General features: G+C 44.5%; 1 protein-coding gene across 1 annotated transcript; it reads right to left on the reverse strand.

Moving 5' to 3' along the window:
- Positions 1-175: 175 nt before the first annotated feature.
- On the reverse strand, positions 176-21,728 carry hsd17b12a (hydroxysteroid (17-beta) dehydrogenase 12a). Its single transcript, XM_069687145.1, has 11 exons — positions 21,435-21,728; positions 9,325-9,371; positions 7,560-7,635; positions 5,659-5,766; positions 4,536-4,600; positions 4,315-4,359; positions 3,828-3,862; positions 2,962-3,043; positions 2,785-2,850; positions 1,817-1,966; positions 176-1,272 (listed from the first exon to the last, which is right to left on the reverse strand). The coding sequence occupies exons 1-11, from the start codon at positions 21,610-21,612 to the stop codon at positions 1,132-1,134; spliced, it is 993 nt and encodes a 330-aa protein (XP_069543246.1). The 5' UTR covers positions 21,613-21,728; the 3' UTR covers positions 176-1,131.
- Positions 21,729-21,950: the final 222 nt, after the last annotated feature.

Raw genomic sequence — 21,950 nt, forward strand, 5'->3', positions numbered from 1 at the left:
GTAGTACAAATGTAAACAGTGCATTTTACATGTAGAAATCCAAATGTTTATTTCTAAGCATATTAAAAGACTCTTTACAGAGGAAACAAGTTCACAAGGCAGCTTAGTGGAGGCACAGGTCAGACCAAGTCATATGGGGTTTTTAAATTGTGCACCAACTGTGTAGAGAGGAGAATGTTCTTTTGTTTTGGAGCAAACATTTAGTAGTATGTCATGTGACCACAGCTTATAATGTAAAATATTCTTTATCCTTGTGAAAACCTTTCAAAATACACCCGATGTACTACACATGCAGAGGTTAAGAAGTTTTCTTTGTTTATTAAAGGTTTACATTTTGACTTAAAATGGGGTATTTAAACATAGCACCAAGTGAATCACATGCTCAATACCCGCTCATTGAATCTGACCATATCCAGCATTCACATCAGTAGAAAGGCACTTCTGTTTAATGCGACAGTGAATGATATATGAAAATCTTTGGTTTGGAACCAGTGATGCATTGGTGCAACAACAACCCACCACAAAGTATCATTTTAAATATTGTAAACACGCATTATTTGAGAAAAAAAAAAGTAGAAAGAGCCAACGGATGATGAGAAGAGTTCAGTTATAGTAGTAAAGTAGGATTGCCATCTTTAAATAGCTCAGTGATTTGTAAACAGGTTGAAACCAGTTTGTGTTTGGCTCGTGTGGTCAGATAAAATAAATAATTTTACATACATATATATAAAAAAAAAAAAAGATACCCACCACCATTTTCCACTGCTTATAACAGCAGGGTAACAAATCACTTATTTTATGGCTTTATTATTTCCACCAACAGTGTCAGTGACAAAAAAAAAAATTAATGTCATTTGCTAAGAGCAGCATTTTATTATCATTTCAGCTCCTGCCTTCTTTGGCTATTTCTGTCCACACAAATCACATCAGGGCAGAGGTTTTCATTTTGAGCACCAAGTCATGCACATGCACTGATATGCACATTTACTGAAGGCACAAAGGTGAAATCTCAGGCAACCCTGGAGGATCAATCACACAGATACACACACACACAGACATATTCGCTCTTTTCCTTAAACACTGCACCAGGTCAGAACAGAGCGTCAGCCTGCAGATTCATCAGTCGTCTTCTTATTCACTTTTAAAACCTGCTCCGTTCTTCTGCTCCCGCAGCTTCCTGCGCTGCAGGTACCCGGTGCGTTGCAGTCGGTTCATTCTGGCTCCGAAGAAGATGACGAGGTTGTCCGGCACGAGCTTGGTGGTCAACCAACCCTACAAGTAAAGAAACACGAAAGAGGTGTATGACTTAAAAATAAACTTTCATTAGCTTTCAGGCTTTATTCTTTAAAAACACCTCTCTGAGATATTTCTATCAGATATCTTTTAAATGTTGAATTAAACACCATGGATAAAATGTAACGTTTTAAGTCAGCCATTTTTAAGTTGTTCCTCTCTATCCCTCATGCCTTCCTGTTCTATTCACACATTATTGCATATTTTATTGTTGGGTTTTTATGAAGCACTCTGAAAAGCTGGTTTGATCAGTGCTATACAAATAAGAAAGTTAGGTGCTGTAAAATTATAGCTACTTAATTGATCATTTATAAAAGATTAAGGAAAAATGAAAATCTGACTACAAAGAATGCATCTGTTGCGTACAATTTCATAATTTTACAGTGTTCTCTCAAGTTTCCCAACATTTTTTGCTAAAAAGAAAAAATAAAGGCTGAAATCCTGGATCCAAACCATCGAACATCGAAGTTTACTTCATGCATTCCTGGACAGGTTCAGTATTGTTAAGGTTTCCACTTCTTACCATGACAGCGTGGGGGAAATAGCCGTTGGTCTGGCTCTGTAGACCCACAGTGGCGAGCTCAGCTGCCACGTAGCGCTCTGGAGTGGGTTTGTCCAGGGTGGGGGTCCTGATACGAGTCATTTTAGTGGCCACGAAGAAGGGCAGCACGCTCTGCAGAGGGACAACAGGAAGACATGTTGGATGAGTACATGTTGGCATAGGCTACAGACTTCTGTTTCTGTATTTAATTGACATCTCAGCTTGTGTGCTTCAGATCTGCAGCAAAGACATAATTGCAGATGAGTCTTAGAATGGTTGCAGATACGTGCCCTTAAACTTGGACATGAAATCTTTTCTGTAAGCTGGGCTGATGACCGCAGTTATCAGGTGAAAACAACACTCAAGGTTTGCTGAGGTGAACCTGCTGTACACACTGCAACCACCAGGTGGCGCATAAGCTCCAACTACACAGGGCTAAAAACAGAACAAACAAGCCTCGTCTGGAAAAACACTTTTGCTGTATAAACGTATATCAGAGGAAAACCTTATGAATGTGTATTAATTCCACGACCCTTCAGGAAGGACGAGCACACGTTGGATTTTGTAACTATTTGAGTTAAATCTAGATTAAGAAGCATTCGTCAGACAGATCTTGAGTGAATAGCAAAGGTTTCAATAGCACAAGCAAAACTTCAGACAGTAAGTGATGCTTCCCATTTATTCTAATTTACTTTTGTTAAACATTTGAAATGAAAAAGGTCATAATCTTCCCAGACCAAATGTTCTGTGGACCATGTAGCCTAAAGGACACATCAATTGAGAGTGGGCCTGCTTCTTAAATTTAGTGCTGGGACACGGTTATTGAGTTAGACAGAGGCCAGGATGAGGGAACTGTGTCACACCATTAAGTGTCCTGACAGCTGAGAAGACATCCTTTCCCAAAAAACCCCAAACCTCTGATTAATCCTTTAGACAAGCCCCAAACTCACCTGAATGATGAGGCCCTGACGCCTGTACTCCTCATGAAGGCCACGAGAGAAGAAGTCCACAAAGGCCTGCACACAGAGGAAGCATGAGGATCGTCAGTTTCAACACAGCAGACTGGAAATGTTGCTCTGTGATTACAAGGTCCAAAAATGGGACAGAAATACAGGTGTTGCACGTACCTTTGTGGAGGAGTAGACTGTGAGCAGGGGGACGGGGTACATGCCGCTGGCAGAGGAGATGTTCAGGACAATTCCTTTGGACCTGAGAGAAACAAGAGGAAGATTTAGGACAGACATTTAGGACTGCAGCAGGAACACTTCAGAGTATTTAATGAATTAATGATGATACTGATGATTCCGTAACATCAGATTGTTACAGATCATTTATTTTGTTTTGTGTTTAATCTGGAAAGCTTGCAGAAATCCTCAGTTTTAATGTTGCTGAAAAACAGCCCCGTCTGCATGTCAGGGCTTTCCTCAACACGTGCAGCACTGATCCCAGAACAGTCATTTATTTCTGCGAATCCAAAAACTTTCAATGATTTTCCAGCCAGTGGGAATCCTGTGTCTACACAGTCAGCACACTGGCAAACACACACAAAGTGATGCCAAACACACACACTAAAACAGTGTGGTAGTGGCCGTGTGTGTTGCCATGGCAGCCTGTTGCTGCAGTGATGTAGTGGAGCGACGCTCCAGCCTCACACGGCACCAAATGTGCCTGCGCTGCGATTGGCTGACAGGAGTCACATGGGAACAGAGCAGCCAATGAGGTGGGAAGAGCACTTTGTGTGAATTGAAAGCTTGTCAGCATTGCGAACAAAGGAGGAGAGGAAAAGAGATGCAGTGATGGAGAGGATTTCTTGTCCCCCTTTTCAACAAGAGAGTCACTTTTATGAAGTGTAGTCTGCCAAACAGTGCTCTTCAGAAATTTACATTATTTGTGTTTTATTTTGGATTTCTTGTGCAGCTCTGAGCGACAATCCCTCATTCACAACAACACTGCAGTCATGTCGCAAAACATGGAAGCCAATCATTCAACTCACCTCTCAGCCATCCTGGGCAGCACCAGACGGGTCATCTGAAAAACAACAACACAATCTTCATTACCGTCAAACATCACGCAAACACAATGAGAACGTTAAAAAAAAGGACGAACAAGGGGACCAAGAAAGAAGGGAAAGAGTTTTATATTAGAGAGAAAACTAAAAGTAAGAGGGAGAGAGAGATGCAGAGAGCGACAGAGAGAGAGAGTTGCGTGGGTGGCGAGTACAGACAGCGTTGGTGTAGTCCACCGTTGCTTTGGGAACAACTGAGACACTGCAGGTACCGTGGTAGAAAGAGCAGAAGGAGAAAGAAAAAGAAGGAGGAGAAGGACAAAGAAGGGGAAAAGTGGAAGAAAAGTGAAGCCCACGGATTAACTTTAAAACAAACACTCGGGGCAGAGTATGAATATGTAGTTTGGATTCACTGCGCTGAAGGTGAGAAGGAACATTTCCTCCCTGAAAGTGTGCAAAGAGGAGACAAACTTACCTGCAACACGGAGGTCACGTTGACGTTGATCATATTTGTGATGAACTGAAAACACAGAGAGCACCAGTCAGCTTTAAACTCGTGAATGAGGTGACATGTTTATAAGACAGGGAGCAGATTTAGGTTTATTAAAGACTAAATATTACTTAAGTCTGGAGCATGAGACAGGAAAGAAATGTGTCACTAAAAGCATCAAAGTAAAAACGAAATAATAAACTCACATTGTCCAGATCAGGGATGTGGAGGAAGTACTCCGGGTAAGGATAGGAAACACCAACATTATTAACTGTTGGAGGCAGAAAAAAAAGCAGTTATTATACTGTCCAAACAAAAATAACTTGTAGCAGAACTAGCTTTCATTTCTACCACAAGGTGGCAGCAAAAGCAAACAAGTAAAACAGGCCTTCTCTCCACAGTCGACTCAGCCACACCTTACAACCAGAGTACAATTGGTATCATAAAAAAGGACACAGAGTTCCTAAAATGTTCAACTAAAAAGTACAATGTGAACTGTTGAGTGGAAACGTCTTAACAGCTGAAACTTCGGCTCCGCTTTAAACAGACGGCACGAGTCATGACGTCAGAGTGAAAACAGCGTCTGGGACGTCCTTTAAGCTTCAACTAAAGGCAGACTTTTTAAACAAATGCATGCAATGAAAAGCAGGAGAGAAATGATCCTTTCACGCACAAAAGAGGGTTAACTTGGTGAAGTGTAAAGACAAGATAAACAGACAGACACTACAATTAAATTCCTTTTAAGCGTCTTAATGAAGTGAGTTTGAAATGGATCCAACAACTCTATTTTTAGGAGAGATCACAGCACCCTACACTCACACAATAAGTGTTGTATGACTCAGACAATAGTAGGCTGATATACACAGTGAGATCCAGAGGAAAGTTTGCCCCCAATGAAATCAAAGCTAAACTATCTGTGCAAGGTTTTCTTCACCACGACACCCTTCATCTCCTGAATTATGACTCGTTTTAAACTGATCTTTACTTACTTTGTGCAACAGTGTGACGTAAAAAGTCAGATAAATAAAGACTTTATACCTAAAAACTGTTCCTACTTTCTGCTCTGTTCACTTTAAAAGCAGGCGGAACTTTATTTTGCATCACAGTTCGGTGCCTAAATATGATAACATAAATAGATCAAACAATAACACCAAGGAATCCTCTTTTCTATCAGTGCATCAGCTACACTTTAGAGCCTGTACTTCTAGTCTTGCCACTCCACTACTTCTTTACTCAACAGGTTCTTACAGACAGACAGCAGCACTGAAGACAAAGTGTGGCTGTAAGTCGTCAGTGACGGAGCAGAAAGATAAATAAAGAGCTCCTTACCAAGAACACCGATCTCCAGACCAGACAGCCCTGCCTCGATCTTAGGGTAGATGTCTGATCTTCCAAAGTCGACTGCAATGGTCCTGGTCTCCACGCCATACTGCTTCGCTGTGAGGACAAAAACAAGAGTCTAATTAGAAAGGTTGAAACGATTCCAATGCAGGGCAACAAAAATGGGTTCACAGAAGGACACATGGTAAGAGAACGCATCCACACTCTCAGCATGCTTTCATGTGTTGTCACAATAATCGGGAAAATTAGTTTCAGACGTAGAAAGTTCACATGAACGTCTCCTCATATCGGCACAAGTGGGAAAGTCTGAGAAAGCTTATGCTTATGGATGAAAGTAAATGTTAAGTGGATAGCAAGAAAATTCATGTATTGCAGGTCAATTGTTGCTCAAATGTTATGTGTAATATGATATCGGGTTGTATCAGTTAGTCAGTTACTATATATGAACATATCTTCTGTAGCATCCATGTTGTTTCCATCTTACAACTTAAAGCTCCTGAAAGCGTAAGAACGACAACTTGGGAACTCCGAGCATCCGAGTAACACATGACTGCAGGCTGAGCATGATTTCATGCGTCAAAAGTCAGTCAGTGCTATCTCCTGTTTCTAAACTCTGGAGCCATTGAAATAAATGAGCATGAAAACAGTCAGTGTCCGACTTGAACTGAGGGGGGCACTGCATACCAACAAACCAGACCATCTCCTCCCCCCTCCTCCCGTCTCCATCCCTCCCTCCGCTCCCTCGTCATGTTTGACGCGCCTGCTGCAATTAGAATTTATTGTCCAAAGACTCGTTTAGCTGTTCGGTGGCGGAGGGAGTTAGAAGAGGAAAATTCCTGGGATGTCGGTAGTGTGTAAGAAATTATTCAGAGGTGAGACCAGATTTAAAAAAGCAGGGGGAAACCTGAGAGGAATGTCTGCTCGGGGCCTGAAATCTATATCCAGCTCAGATTATTTTTAGCCACCAAAAGCACAGAGAGCGAAATAAAATGCAAAAGAGAAGAAATATCAAAGCTGAAGTTGCCAGATTAGAGGAGGAATTCTGGAGTTGCCAGGTTGGTGCAATAAAATCGAAATGAGATGATTGTAGGAGAACGTAGGGTCATTTAGGACAATGACATGATGGGTGAGACAGGGTGGGTCGCCCTGTTACATGCTAAGGAGGGCGGTTTTGTCAGACTAATCGTGAGGGAGGAGTGCCAGAGTTTGGCACGCCGCACCCCGCTCGTGACTACCCATCAGCCCCCTCTGTGGACCTGAAGCACGACAGGGGAAATTGCGCTGTGGGAGACGTCAGAGACAGATGGAAAGAGAGCGAGTCAGGGAGAGGGCACTATTTGGACGGGGGGTGGGGGCAGTCTCCATTCAGTCTCTGTTATAACCTGGAGACGGGCCAAGTTTTCCCTTTCAAACGGACGCTTGTTTTCTAGTTGTTGTTTCCGTCTGTGTGAATGAGGAAAGTCGTGGCTGTTTGAAACGAATATCTCACAGGAGCAGGTTTGGTCCACGAGTTTCTTTAAATCAGAGCAGATATTTAATCCTTCTTTGTTCAAACCGTCTGCGAGGAAATAAAACACAACCCGCTTTGTTGGCTGCATGTTTCTAGTCCACCAAACCGATTAAAGGCGTGACTTAACAGGATGTAAAAGAGTAAAATAAAGAGTAAAACTGAATAATTAAACTACTAAAGACACAGTGATAATTTTCCCTCTATATTCAACATCCTTACGTCCAAGACACTCCCTGCTATCAAGGCCTGGGAAACCCTGTAGCTGACCGGGTGGGAGGTTGCACGTCAGCGCCTGCCCATACACACATCCTCATCATCCCACTCGCTGTGCTCTCAACCCAGAACATGTTTCCATGATGTGATAGAGACACACACTCACCAAGTGACCTGGCCACGTCATCCAGCTTGTCCTGCGAGCGACTGATCAGCATCATGGCAAAGCCTCGACGAGCCAGCTGGAGAGGAAAGACAAGGTTAGTTTATGGATGCAAAGAAATGACCGTAAAGTTTATATATTGAAAGCAATATTATAAATAAGCATGCAAGAGACAACTTAAGTTAAGGGAAATTCTCTCTAAAGTGTAGAAGAAACTTCGGACACATATGCCTCGGCGCTGGATCAGCTGAAATCGACTGATCACTTCTCTTGTTCTGCACGCGTAAATATGATCGCTGTGCTCACTTCCTCCAAAGATGAGACTTTGAGGGTTTAGGGGCAAAGACTCGAAGTCTAAATCTTTAAATGATTGTGGTTGTTCTTATGAAGACAGACAAACATGAGGCTCTAAGTGCAGCCAGGTTGATCTTTGGGTATGAAGGCATATTTCATTACAAGTCATTTGAAACAATGGACTTTGTATTACCATTGCTAGTGTTAAACATTTGGCTATGTAATAACTTTGTTCACATATAACACATGCAACTAAAGGACCCTCCCTTTCCCTTAGTGTGTGCAAGATTTTACAAGAAAACACGAGTATTTACTTGTATCATTTTAGTGTTTAAAGTTATGCATCGTTACCTAGCTGCAATGTTTGTAGTCGTTTTTTATGCTATTGCAAAGCTAAGTACTAGCTTTAGCTTTAGCTGAAAACCAAGTAGGTTATAGCCTCCGAAACAACCTGATAAACTGTTTACCGCTTTCCCACCGAAATTAGCGTTGGCGCTGGTTTTTCAGACCCGGGAAGACTCGCTTATAGATGCTGATTGTCTCTTTTCCCATTGCCAGTGAAGTATACTCCTGTCTTTTCTGCTGCATCACCGTCTACGTCACAAACGTGCCCGAAACAGACTCATTCAGTCTGTCCATCAAACTCTGCCACAAAGATGGAATGATGCTCGAGCGCTGCTCGGACGGAGACGGGCAGAATTTGTAGCCGAGATGACAAGGAGTCGCAGAAGTTACTGACCCAGCATAGCATCGCGTCTGATAAGGGGGCGGAGCTTAGCGTGTCGACAGGGGTTTTTTGTTCCTATCAGTGCCAATCGGACCATAGGCGATAATTACCCGGGTCTGCTGCAGTCATTTGACCCGGGTCTGAATGCAGATTGTAACCTTTCCCATTAAGCAAAAAAGCCGGGTGTTAGCGGGTTTTTTGACCAGTGGGAAAGCGGCTTTAGAGGAGCATTAGAGTAGTTTAGTCTTAAATTAAAGTATATGAATGAATGAATATGAAGTTCTAGAGTTCGGGTAGTCTGTGTAAAAGTAGCAGTCGTGCGTTTCTGCATAAATATTAACACTCCTAAAACCCTGCATAGAATAACACACGTTGTGTTAACGTTGGTCTACTGTTGCGTGACAAGCAGCTAGCCCGACTGTAGCACCACCAGTATGACTCAAAGGCCCTACATGACTACATTATACAGCCACACACCCACACAAGCAGAGGCAAACACGTGGCAGGGTAGCCCCCATTCAACGTGTGCCTGTTACCCCCGTATGAGCTCCTGTTGATGAACCTGGATTGAAGTGTGTGTGCATGCGTGTGTGAGGACTCTCCTCCACGTTAATAGGCCTGTAAGAGCTCTCCCCTACTGTGGCCTATGAGTTAACGCAGCATGTGTGTGTGTGTGTATGCATGACTCATAGCTTTTTTTTTTTTTCCATGAAAGAAATAAAATAAATAAGGGTCCAAGAGACTCACCTCCTCCGCATAGGATTTCCCGATTCCATCAGTGGCTCCAGTCACAACTAGAAGGAGACAGAAAGAAGGAAAAAGGTTAGTACAGGTGTTTTAACTCTCACACTATGAAGCAGGACAGGGGTCAAGTCAAAGGCCAGACTCCTACTGCCAAATCATCAGTGCATATGGGCCCAAATATCTGCAGACTTTCTGTGGGACTTGCAGAGTTTAGGCCAAATTGACGACTAAAAAAACGTGGTTATTCAGCCCCCCAATAATGTAAACAAAGCAAGCATCCTTTTAATATAATTTCTCTTGGACTAACATGCTGCATGTCTGACGTCTGATGAGGGTTGAGTGCTCGGGCTTTGACGTGGAGATTGGGCCGACCCGTGTTCAACTAATGACGAAATAAACGTTCTTAAAAGTTCCACCCAGAACGGTTCCTATCCCTTGTGACTAAACTATCCGACTGAAACCATGGTTTCACTTTGGATTTTGATTCTAGTTCAACTTCCATCAAACCTCTCGAATGACCTCAAAGTCCCATTACATCACCAACACATACTTCACACTCAAACCATGCCAGGCTGACTCATTACTCTGGCACATCTTACACTGCTACCTTCTCTCTTCGGTTATTCTTGCATCTTGCGAAACAAAACAAAGTCCCACATTGATCGAGCCGCTTTGTTCAGAGTTTTACGACGCACCTTCATATCAGGTTTGTCCGCTTGCAGCTGTCATCAGAGCAGCTCAGAGCCCCGAGCTCTTCACAGGTGACAGACGGGACATTATTTGAAGGCTTTCACACAAGTAAATCTGTTTGCGCACACACCCTACGATACCATTTAGGAAAGCCTCTCTCTAAGCTCTATAGTGACGACTTTTTTCATCACTCAGGTATCATTTTCTCTGGGCGAGACGCTCACAGGGCGTCCATTCGCAGAGTGAATTTGGAGGCTATAAAGCAGCCCAAGATAGTTTAGATAGGAGTGGAATCAAAAGGAGGAAGCTACAAAGACAAAAGACGGGGCGGAGATTGTACAAAGGCAGAGATAAGACGGTATAGATTGCAGGAGAACAAAGATAGAAGACTGTATAAGACTCACAAAGCCCTCAACACCCACTGATACCTCACTGGAAGCAATGCAACATGATCATGATGATATTTAGGGTTGTTATGCGCACGAACCGGCCTCGAATCCCCTATCAGACTGGCAAGGTTAACTCAGATGTATCTGGAGTTTAGGCGAAGGTGGAGGCGAGGATGATGTTGGACAAGCAGAAGGTAAAAGCAGAAGATTTTACAGAGACACAACAAAAGATGGAGAAGCGGCCGGAGCGTGGGGGAGGCGAAGACGGAGAGAGGAGCTGATGTTCTTCTTGTGTTCAGAGTTCTCCTCACCTTGTCAAGCAAGCGGGGCTATTTTTAAACCTTCACTGCCCATCAACCCCAGCTCCTTCTTGACTGACGGAGGACAGGAGGGGGGGGAGGATGGACGGAAGAAAGAAGGGAGGAAGAGGGGAGAAATAAGAACAAGGGAGGTAGAAAGACAGAAAAAAAGGGTGGCGGTGGTGTCGAGGAGGGATTGAGGGTACTCAAATACACACGCACACACATGAATATATTATTAGTAAGGCTTGATGAAAGATTAATCGAGGTAGAGGACATTCTCCGGCAAAGAGATGGAGAGAAGGAAAAAGAGACAAGATGAGAGAGAGAGAGGGGGGATGCGGGGAGGAGGGAGTGATGACGAACATGGAGCCGGAGAAAGGAGGAGGGTGAAGTGGGGTAGGGAGACGGAGGGGAGGGGAGGGGAGAGGGGTGCTGAGGAGGGATCCTAGGGGCGGCTAAAAATAGAACTGGAGCGAAGCAAGAGAGCGAATGAGTGAAGGAGAAAGAGACAGGATAGAGATGGCAGTTGTGGAGGAGGAGGAGGAGGAGGGATGGAGGGTGAAGGAGTGAATGAGAGGAGAGGAGTGAGAGTGAGAGCGAGAGAGAGTAGCACAAAGTCAAAAGTGAAAAAGAGAGCAGAATCCCTGGTTATTTTTAAACCTCCCCCGTGTTAAGAATGAAACGCTCCATGGCAGAAAAGCCTCAATGGGCGCGGGTCGTACCAAAGCCGGCGCTCGCTGCAGATGCAGGAGGGGGCGAGCGGAGGCAGGGAGAGGCGACACGAGCTGCAGAGGAAAATGGCTGAGGGAAAGAGGGGGAGAAGACACAACAAGCACCTCGATCAAATGAGCTAAAATACAGTTAGATAAAGAAGGTTTCACTCAGGGTTCATGTTCTACACACATGCCAATCAGGAAGCAGGAAATATGACGCAATACGGATGTTAAGTTTAAGCTCTTAGTTTATTAAGCCTTTAACCTTTAAGACACCTACAAAGGCTGTAATCCTGACCGTTTGTGTGTGTACCTTTTATTGTTACATCTACGTCAATACCAGTCGAGTCAGTCATACTAACAGCATGCATCACAGACGGTGTATCATGTTCGGGTTTGACTCTATTGTCCAGCTCTTAAAGACAAATCATTTGTTTTTATTCTACTGCTAAGCTAAAACTTAGCTTTAGCTTCGAGCTCAAACAAAGGAGGAAGTTTTCCACCAAAACAACCCGATGCTGCGTTCAGGAGAGCCCGATCAGAGGAGAATACTTTCATTGACAATGTTGTGCTCGAAAGTAAAATCCCAGTGTTATTAAAACAAAAAGCTCTCTAAAATCTGATGTTTTTCCTGCAAAATTTTCATTTTGTTCTTTTCCTGTGAGCATCAGAGGGAGAGTTTGGGCAGTTTTGTCTTATGTGTTTTAACATTTGAGGCTTTTATACGTTATTGCCTCCTAAGATTTAAGGAAGAATGAATTAGTTTGTGTTTTACAAAGAAAACAAACAATATGATACAATTCAATCTTGTGTCTGCAGGTTCTTCTGTTGTCCATTAACTAATAACTGTTTCCTGATTTTGATTTACTTATAAGAATAAAGATCCATTTTGCATTCATTATTGAAATCATAAGAAAGTATTGCATGAGGGGTCATGAATTACGGTCGTAAAATCAACACAGCTGGAGTTAAAGTTGGTCACAGAAAGATGTCGAACCAACAAGCGGAGAAAAACCTCGATGACGGAGGAAAACTATTCCAGAATCAGAATCAGGTTTAGTTCCAAGTAGGTTTACAGATACAAACTATTTGTTTTGGTGCAGAACAATGAACTCAGAAAATATGTACAACAGGTGTAATTAAAGAGCTGGACACCTTCGAGGAAAGACGACAGCTCACGTCAGCTGAACCTGAAAAGTCGTCGGGACAAAATCACCAAACAAAAATGACAAGCCGAGGGGCGTCAGCGACAGCACCGACCACATTCCTGTCAGCTGGGACAACAGACCCACCCCGCAGAGAGGCAGCTGCCTGGGATGTGGTTCACCTGCATGACTGAGTTGCAGGTGCATAAAGTTGCACCTGCGTGCGAGAACACACGTACAGCATCACCTCCTCAACTCTGACCTGACAGGGGAGAGCGTGCAAGAATGTACGATGTGTTTAAACCGCAAACAGCATCACCCCGTGAACTCTGACACGTAACGCGCGTTCTTTACTGTCATGTTCGACTGTGCATACAACACATTACTAAAATACCACAAGAGGTTTCACACTTAACGCCATTATTCCACCTTTCTGAGCCACTTTGCCCCCAATCCAGGTGACGTCTGGCAGATGTTGAGGGCCTTGATTGAAAACAAACAAGCCAAACCTTTTGCATTTTTCTGCGACATGTCTGCTGCATCTCAAGTGGAAAACATCCAATCTGAGGGGTTAACTGGAGGTCATTTGAACGAGTGGATATGCAGCTGTCAGCCAATCAGGGCAGTAAGTGAAAGAGTCTTTGAATTTATTATATTTAAGCTAAAATATCATTTTAAACAGTCATATTCTGCTAGGACCAAAGCACATTTGAAATCTGAGGTAGAACGTTGAATAATAAAAGAACAATAATCCACCTTTTTAAGGATGCCCATTTGTTTTAGCAGACATGAAACTCAATCCATGGTAAATTAAACTAAAATAAAGGAAGTCAAACAGGCATGTAGGACGGGGATGATGTTCTGCTGCGGGAAAAGTTTGAGGCAAGAAACAGCGTAGACTGTTGGCAAATAATCCCTCCATCTACCTCAGAGAAGAGGAGAAGAGATGGATGGACGAAAGAGACGGAAATAAACTGAAAACATCAGAACTTTTGTGATTTTCCACTGTGAAAATGTCTACCAGCCGCCCCCCTCCCTTCCCTAAGCCTGATGCCCCCTCCCCAACCCACCACCCAAGTCCTCGTGCTGTACTTATGAATGACTACACTCCTCCCACTCATTATATAATAGTACCATTTTCTGAATAAACGTTGTCTTGGGAGTGAGTGAGAGTGAAGTGTGTGTAACAGGGGAGGGGGGGGTAGTACAGTGGGATTAGGACACAGAGTTCCTCCAGAGTCTTAAAGCTTCCTCTTTGCTTTGAGTCTCTATCAGCCGTCATTAGTGCGACAAAGAAAACTTCATTAATGACAAAAAAAGGACGATAAAACCCGCCCGGTGCGACACACGACAGGAAGAAGCTCAATGAACCGACAGTGGACTCTGCAAACATCACATCAAATCTAAGTCACCTATTCAACTCCTCCTCTGCTGTACAAGGAGAACAAAATGTCCAAAAATACTATTGTTCAGTTCAGTCACACACACACACACACACACACGCACACACACACACACACATCCCAGTGCTCCCAGCAGGACTTAATTCCCCTCACGTGAGCAACGCATTACATCTGTGACACACACAGATGTAATGCAACAAAAAAAGGGTCTACGTAAGCATGCACGTGACTGACAGCAGCGCTACTGACGCTCAAAGACGCACACACACACACACACACACAAACACACACACTGACAACAAAGGGTGAATGTGTGTTGATGGGGCAACCACGTACGGAGGGATGGGAACAATGGGAGGAAAAAAAAGGGAGATTTGGGAGTGGCCGGGGAAGAGGAGTGTGTGACTTCATGAATGTATGCATGTGTGTGTTGGCACAGAGGATGTGTGCACGGCTACCTCCCATTCATCCCCCAGTACCCCCCCTCTCCCCTCCCCATCACAACGCCTCTGAGGAAACTGGTCCACCATGCCGGCTCTGAAGCGTCCTGACGGGGGCGCACTAGCACCGCAGCTCTGCTGTGCTTAATGCTGCACATCACGTCCAGAGGTATTGACATCCCCCAGCCTTCTCTGTCTCCCTCCCTCCCTCCTCAGCAGTGGAGCAGCCCCTGCTGCTGCTGCTGCCTGCTCACTATTCTGAGGGTCTAAAAAAAGCAGCAGGAGGAGTAAAAATAGCAGCGCGCCTGCACTGCCTCGTCTGGGAGCTGCCTGCCTGCCTGCCTGCCGCAGCACCTGAATACCAACAAGATCCCCCACCACCATCAGCACCACGACCAGGCTGCTGCTGCATCCTCAGCCCTCCTCCTAAAGCCCTGATTCCTGCGTGAGCACTGCAGGCTGGGAAAACCACAAAACATCTGATCTGATGAGCAGCGATAAAAAGGACAGGAGCTTGAAAAATTATCTTTGCGTTGAGATAAACATGAACTGCACGAGAGGGCACATGTGTGAGGATGAGCAGCTCATGAACAAGACAAAGGAAAGCCTCAAATCTTGTGTGAAACCGCTGATCATTCATCCTGAAGGTTTGCGCTTGTTACTAAAATAACATTATCTAGTGTTTAGTTGAGGAGAAAGCTGGCACAGACGTGACTATCAGTTACCCAAAGGCTGAGGTTTTTTTGGGAGATTCAACTTCCTATTCAAAGAGAGCGAGACAGACTAAAATCAGCTCAAACCCCCCTCCCTCCCTCCCTCCCTCCCTCCCCCCCCCCCACCACCACCACCTCCAAATCCCCAATTAAGATTCTCAGTGAGGAGAGACTGCGGTCCTTGTATGCCCCGCTCTCGTTACGTACTGTTATGTAATCTGTCGCACCCCAAACTCGCCTATCAACGAGCAGCCCCTCCTACCTCACAGGGAGGGAGGGAGGGATGCAGCACAAGATCCAAAGACAGCACCCCCCCCCCCCCCCCCCGACCAAAACACACATCCCATCTCCATCCGCCCACCTTCCACATTCAAACACACACACACAAACGCTGCTTTAAATAGCAGGGGAAGAGAGTCACATGGGTAATATAAAAGTCGACAAAAATAAAGCTTGATCAGGCCGGGGGAGAAAGAGAGAGGGGGGTGAAACAGGGGGGAGGGAGGATGAGACAAAGAGACAGAGAAAAAGGGAGAATGTACTTCAGAGTCGCCCAAGATAGAAGCAGCATCTATATTTGGGTACGGAGCAAAAAATAGTCCCCCCTCCCTCCCTCCTTTAGTCACATGCTTTGTTTAAAAATCAATAGTTTCTTTCAGTAGTTGCACTGAGACAAGGTGATTTCAGCAGGAAGCTAACTTTCCATATTTGACTTTGTGCCGTTAAGGACAGGCAGTACCGCGCGGAGGTTTGAAGTTGCTAACAAAGCCTACAGCAGGTGATTTTTAATGTATTAATCCCTGCTCTCTGCCTGAAGGAGCCGGAGAAATCACCTGCAGGAGTCTCTGCTGGGAAAGCCCTGCAAACACAAGGCTGAAAAGGCCGGTTCAGGTCACATCCTGAAAATTGGGTGAAATTTAAGGGGAATTCCTCTGCAAAAAGTCACTTATATTTAAAGATACGTCTCGTTTATCAAATGGATGCTGCCTGGAATCAACAAAAGCATGCCTCACTGCCAAATCCTACTCTGAACAGTCATTCCAACATCGGAGTCTCTGCCTCTCGGCGTGTTTATCCAAACTACAACCACACAGTTTGAAATATTAAAGCTTTCTTCATCCAAATCAAAACCCAGACACTTATTTAGTCCTGAAACCTGCACACCAGCTCTTCCTCTCATACACCCCGTGTTCGTGCAGGTGTTTGTCTTACATCCGAACATGCTCACACATTCTTCGTCTCCTCGCGTTCGTCCGAGACACTTTCAAGAACGTTTCAACAGATACTCGCAAGTGACCAAACTGCCTTTCAGGCATGTTGGACTGCAACCAACGCAGGAAGGTGTCACTCCACAGAAAGCAATAAACAGCTCATGCCAAATATGCTGGTGGTCCAGTATTGTGTGTTTAGATTACCTGGCAGAGCAGCTACTGTGCACGATGAGCCCTTCATCCAGGGTGCGTGTAAATTATTGTTTACAGTCAGGCTATTAACTTTATACGAGAGCTGTTTCAGAGGATTAAATGTGCAAACCAAGCATGTTGAATTTCCTCTGGTATTTCAGTTCACAAAGGCGCAAGGGCTTCAGATGACCCTCTCACAGCTGGAACAAACTGTGTATTTAAAGCTCGACAAAGTTTATCTGCAACTATTCTCGTAATCAATCATTTAAGTCAGGACTTTTTGATTACAGTTAAAGATGGACCAAACGTGAACAAAAGTAAAGAAGCTGCACGGTTACATTTCCTACATCTGACCTGTAAAGCTTAGAAGAGAAGAATGTTGAGGCTTTAATAAACTAAATCTTGCATTAACAGACAAAACTAACAGATAAGCAGTACGACCCTCTGATAACATGACCTCAAATCAGCAGTGTAAACACCCTAACATGTTGCAGTTAAAGCTTTTTAAAAATAAAACAAGTGAGTCTTTGTTAAATGATCAAACGGGACGGTTAAAGACGGAATATTTTCCATGCATTCCCGTATTCTTGATTCCAACATTGTGAGAAAATGCAGCTTCTCCTCGTCTGTTATCATCTCTGGGTTTGATTGACAGATATTGTTCGGGTATTTTCAGACTTCTTATGGACCAAATCATGAATGAAGAAAAACTCTGCAGCTCTCGAGCATTGAACTAATAATTGGTTTAAAGTTAAAAAGAATTAATCATCATCATCGCTTCAGATAACATGTCAAAGAAAAGCAACAACAGCTGCAGTGTGAGCAGGTAATGTGCATTTTTAAAGGTGAATAATGAAACTATAGTTGGACTATTTTCTTGTGCATTGACACATAATAGCAGCAGTCATTATGAGGCAACATGAGGCGGGTTCAGGGGTAAACAAACAGAAGAGATGAATGAAAAATTAAACTGGAGAAGAGATCAACACGCTCAGAGGAGGATGAGACTGTAGCCTCAAAGAAAAACCGATACACACACCGGCTGGATGGGGAGATGGGTGAGGAGGGAGGGAGGAGGGAGGAGGGAGGGGGGATTGAGAAGAGCTTGAAATGAGGGAGATGCAGAGGATTTTTTTTCCTCTCTCACTCTCCCTCCTTTTTTTTTTTTACCCAGCATCCCTGGCTCGGGCACGTGTCACAGAGCGTGTTCATCACATGAACAGCAGTGTTCTCTCTCTCTCTCTCTCCGCCCACACACACACACTCGCTCATACAAATCACTAGGGGGAAGCACATTCACAAGGATGAAGAAGAAGCGGAGACCCTGCCTCAGTAGAAACACACACACAGATACATTTCATTCACATGTGTGCATGTTTCTAACCGTGAATGAATCTTAATCCTATTCATAAAAAAGCACTAAATTATTCCCTTATAATAATAATTAAAGCCTTCCTGGAGCTCTGATTGGCCCACAGCTCCTGTTGACAAACTCACACGCCTCAAATGTTTATTTTTGGAGTCGAATCAAACTCGACGAAATTCTTGCGTAAGTGCTGACCCGAGTCTTTGTCACTCCTGTGCTGCTGCTGATGAATGGCTGCATCCCTCTTATATAATAGCACCATTTTCTCAATAAACTCTGATGTCAAAGGAAGGAGGGGGGCACTTCTAAGGCGCATGTCACATCCCCACCAGCAGCAGCAGCAGCAGCAGCAGCAGCAGAAGCCCCCACCCTCGCTGAAAAAGCTCCCTTTGGTCTAATTTACTTCCCTGTAATGGAGTTTTACACACACGCAACAGAACAGACACTGGCTCCCTTATATAACACAGGATGCTGGGGGCTAAGAGTGGAGTGAGCAGAGGAGAAAACTGAGCTCTAATGCACATTACCAGTGAAACGCTGCTCCAGTGGAAGTTAACGCGTCAAAATTAAACACTCCATCATTAAAAAACGTGCAAAAATACAACAATATACCAGAATAAGTCTTAAATATGCATACGGAAAGCCAAACAGCCAAACAGCTGCAAAAAAATGCAGGAATCTCCCTCTCTTTCAGTGCACTCTTTTTTTAAATGTGCTAAAAAATTGAAGACTTGGCAGATAAAAATGTGTCGTGTTCGAGAGAAACTGTCGTTCCTGCGCTCAAGGTTTAAAAAACAGAGCTGCAGACATGGATATGGCTGGCAGGAGGTGGGGAGGGTGAGTGTGTGTGTGTGTGGATGTGTGGATGCACAGTGCAGTAGAGAGGCTGGGGAAGCCGCTTTAACTCAGGCTGCAGTGCTCCTCTTCTGCCACTAGGGGTCTCATGCACTAAGGGGAAGACCAGCAGAGGAACTCCAGAGAAATCCCTGCTCTCTCCTGTCTGCATGAGAGAGCTCCACAGTTTACTGTGCAGCCATGACAGGAAAAACTCTACACTGAGGACTTTAAGACTAAGGTTACTCACTTGACCTTGTAAAGGAGGAAGGGGTTAACTCTTATCTGATCATTTTTAAAGAGGTAACCAGGCAGACTTTCAAACCTGTCTGACCAGGAAATGGCAGCCGCCTCCTGTGTTGCAACAGCAGACATGTGGACTGCAAAGCACATGTTTGAATGATAACACGCTTTTCTAGAAAGCATGTCACTTGAAGTTATGTCTTGCGTGTTAACTGTTTTTTCCACTAGGATGCAACCTCCTGTTAAATTCTAGCAGAAAAGTTCATCAGAGTTCATAATGTTGGGTCTAAAAAAGAAATCAGGGGCTGATTATTTAATCTAACTGCAACAATATATGAACTTATGTATTTAAAGTGAAACAATGTGGATGTAAAGCCCTATAGATGGTAGCTTATTATATAAAAAAGCAGTCTTTAAAAAGCAAAATGTTGTGAAATGTTAAACGTCAAATGTTTTCCGTCACTAAGACAACGAGATTTCATGTAATTATAGACTGCAAAGAATTCTTTCCAAACTGTAAACCCACAACAAGACTTCACATACCACACTTTTGTTTCTTACTACACTTCTTAAGAACACCATGGAGGAGGAGGAGGATGAACTTGTTGCAACAGGTGCTTCTGCCTCCAAGTTAAAGGCGGAGACAGGCAGAGGCACCGTGCGTTTGTGTAAAGACTAAATCACACCACTGCTGAACCTGGTCAGACCTGCACATCTGGTACAACCAGCTGAGGAGGACACTTCATCCTAAGCACACGTCCAACCCCCCCTCCCTTCCCCTCCACCTATTTACTTCCTGCCAACGCTGAAACCGTTGTGATTGAAAATTAACGTCAGACTTGTCAAACTGGTGACAGCGACTGGTTTCAGGGAGTGGCATGCAAGTTCCCAAGACAGAGAATAGGAGAATAAATGTGACCGCGAGCAGAAGATAATGGTTTTCATTAACCCTTAAAGAAGTCGAATCTAAACTGCTGAGCAGGAACAGAAGCGAGGGACTACATTTGACCCATTTTACATCATTCAAAAGAAAACCTCTAAGAAAGGTTTTTACTGCAACAAAAACCAGCCACAAAATCATTTTTGGTTCTAAAAGTGCAGAAAGGAGACCTCATAAACAAGAAAGTGGGGGTGTTGGAGGAGGAGGGGATATGGGGGAGGGGGGTATCACAATTTCTATATGACCAATGGATGACGAAGCGATGAACAAGCGCATGACTCATCGGTGTGCACCGGTATTCCTCCGCATATTCCCGCAGAATCACAAAAAAATGTACATTAGTCATTCCTACAGGCATTCTACCTTTGCGTCATGCGTTTCATCCCCTCTAATGGCGCAAAGGGCATCAATTAAACACCCCATTCATAAAAAACGAACATTTGGAGGCAAAGTGCGTCACGGTGCAGATAAACATATGGGTTAGTTTTTTTTTTAAAAAGACACAGCAAGCATCAAATCCCGCGTTTCGCCTGATTTTGGGGCTCAGAATTAAGATTATCAACCTATCCTGATGAGAAGAGGAGCGCTCGGTAAAAAATGCGCAGCAAGAGGCTCCAGACGCAGCAGTCTTCTCAAAAATAGGAGACTAGAGAAGTGGGTCAAGCCATGGCAGGGCGATTCCTGAGAGACTAGGCTCTACTGAATCACAATACGCACAGATTTCACTGGGAACTCGCCTCTATCTGCCCGAGCACGATGAAAAAGTAGATTATAGAGCAATTAAATACAGAAAAACGTTATCTAACAACATGTAGGGCAAACGGACTGGGACAAGGTGATGTGACAAGCAATGAAGAGGAAGAAAGCGACGACACAAGCATGAAGCCAAAGCATGACAAAACACCGCCTGGAAATGTTCACACACAAAGTGGGGTCAAAGATTATTCACACGAGACTCAAATATGGGACAAACTAGCACAAGGTGACAGATTTTGAGAAAACAGGAGCTACGAGAATGATCTAGATGTAGGTCACGTTTTAATTGGGAATACGGGTTTGTCCTACATCATGCGGATGGGCTAATGTGGTTCAGTAGTGCGCTGCCTGAGAGCTCACCCACATAAAACAGATCTCTGAAAAGTGCGCATAGCCTGCGCAATTTGGCTCCTGGCTCCCCAATGTGGGGCATCCCCCTGCCGCTCCAAATGTGGGTGAAAACGCTGACTGGAGCCCCGGAAAGCAGCAGCAGGAGCAGACGCTGTCCTGCTGAAAAAAAACTCAATTGAGCTAATAAGGAGCATTATCCTGCCAGTCAATCAGCTGCTTACCTGCGCTTGTTACGCAACGCAAACCTCCCATTGAATTAAGCCACAAAAACGCACCAGCACGCAGCTCTTCTTTGTGCCAAAGTGAAGTTTTAGCCCAATAACCTCATTCTGGTGTTTGCTCGTCGAGTCCACCTGCCTGCTCCTGAGCTGCCCTCTTCGTGACCGTGATGTAGGTGGCGTGAAAATTGATGTGACCCAACTCACCTGCCCATTTGCCCAGCTTCGGAGAGAGCAGCTGTCCGTTCCCCAAGACCCAGATCCTGAAGCCAGAGAGCAGCCTGTAGAGCAGCCACAGCACCAGGGAGGCCACAGTGAACGCACCGACCCAGAAGAGAGGCGTCTCGGCCCTGCGGAGCGTCTCCTCAACGTTCATCCAGCTCATGGTAGCGGCTCTTGGTGACTCGGCGTGTGTGAGAGAGTGTGTATGGAGACCTCAATTTTAGGCAATGTGCTCTAATTTCCAAGCCACAACGTGAGAGAGTCCCTTTATAAGGAGGTTGTAGCATCACACACACTCCCCCAACTCCCCCAACACTTGTCTAGCCTGATTTAAAGTGCACCGCCCACCTTCTACTCCGCCCCGCCCTTCTCTGCTGCTCACTCGCCGCTGCAGCTGTCTCTCGGCTGATCCGCCCCTCCGGTTGGTGCATTTGCATGTCAATCAACACCACAGCTTCCCCCATTCATTCGATTTTCTGTATGAAGTAGGGCGGGTCAAAG

This window comes from Semicossyphus pulcher, unplaced genomic scaffold (genome assembly GCF_022749685.1).
Source record: "Semicossyphus pulcher isolate SPU_LCO1_2020_fin unplaced genomic scaffold, fSemPul1.0.p SCAF_8, whole genome shotgun sequence".
Lineage (NCBI taxonomy): Eukaryota > Metazoa > Chordata > Actinopteri > Labriformes > Labridae > Semicossyphus > Semicossyphus pulcher.

Excerpts from the sequence above, each read along its gene's own strand:
- hsd17b12a (XM_069687145.1), bottom strand. The coding sequence starts at position 21,612 with ATGAGCTGGATGAACGTTGAGGAGACGCTCCGCAGGGCCGAGACGCCT. Across the intron at positions 7,636-9,324 it reads GGAAATCCTATGCGGAGGAG|CTGGCTCGTCGAGGCTTTGC; the intron begins GTGAGTCTCTTG and ends TTTCCTCTCCAG. Across the intron at positions 1,273-1,816 it reads ATTTCCCCCACGCTGTCATG|GGTTGGTTGACCACCAAGCT; the intron begins GTAAGAAGTGGA and ends CTTTACTTGTAG.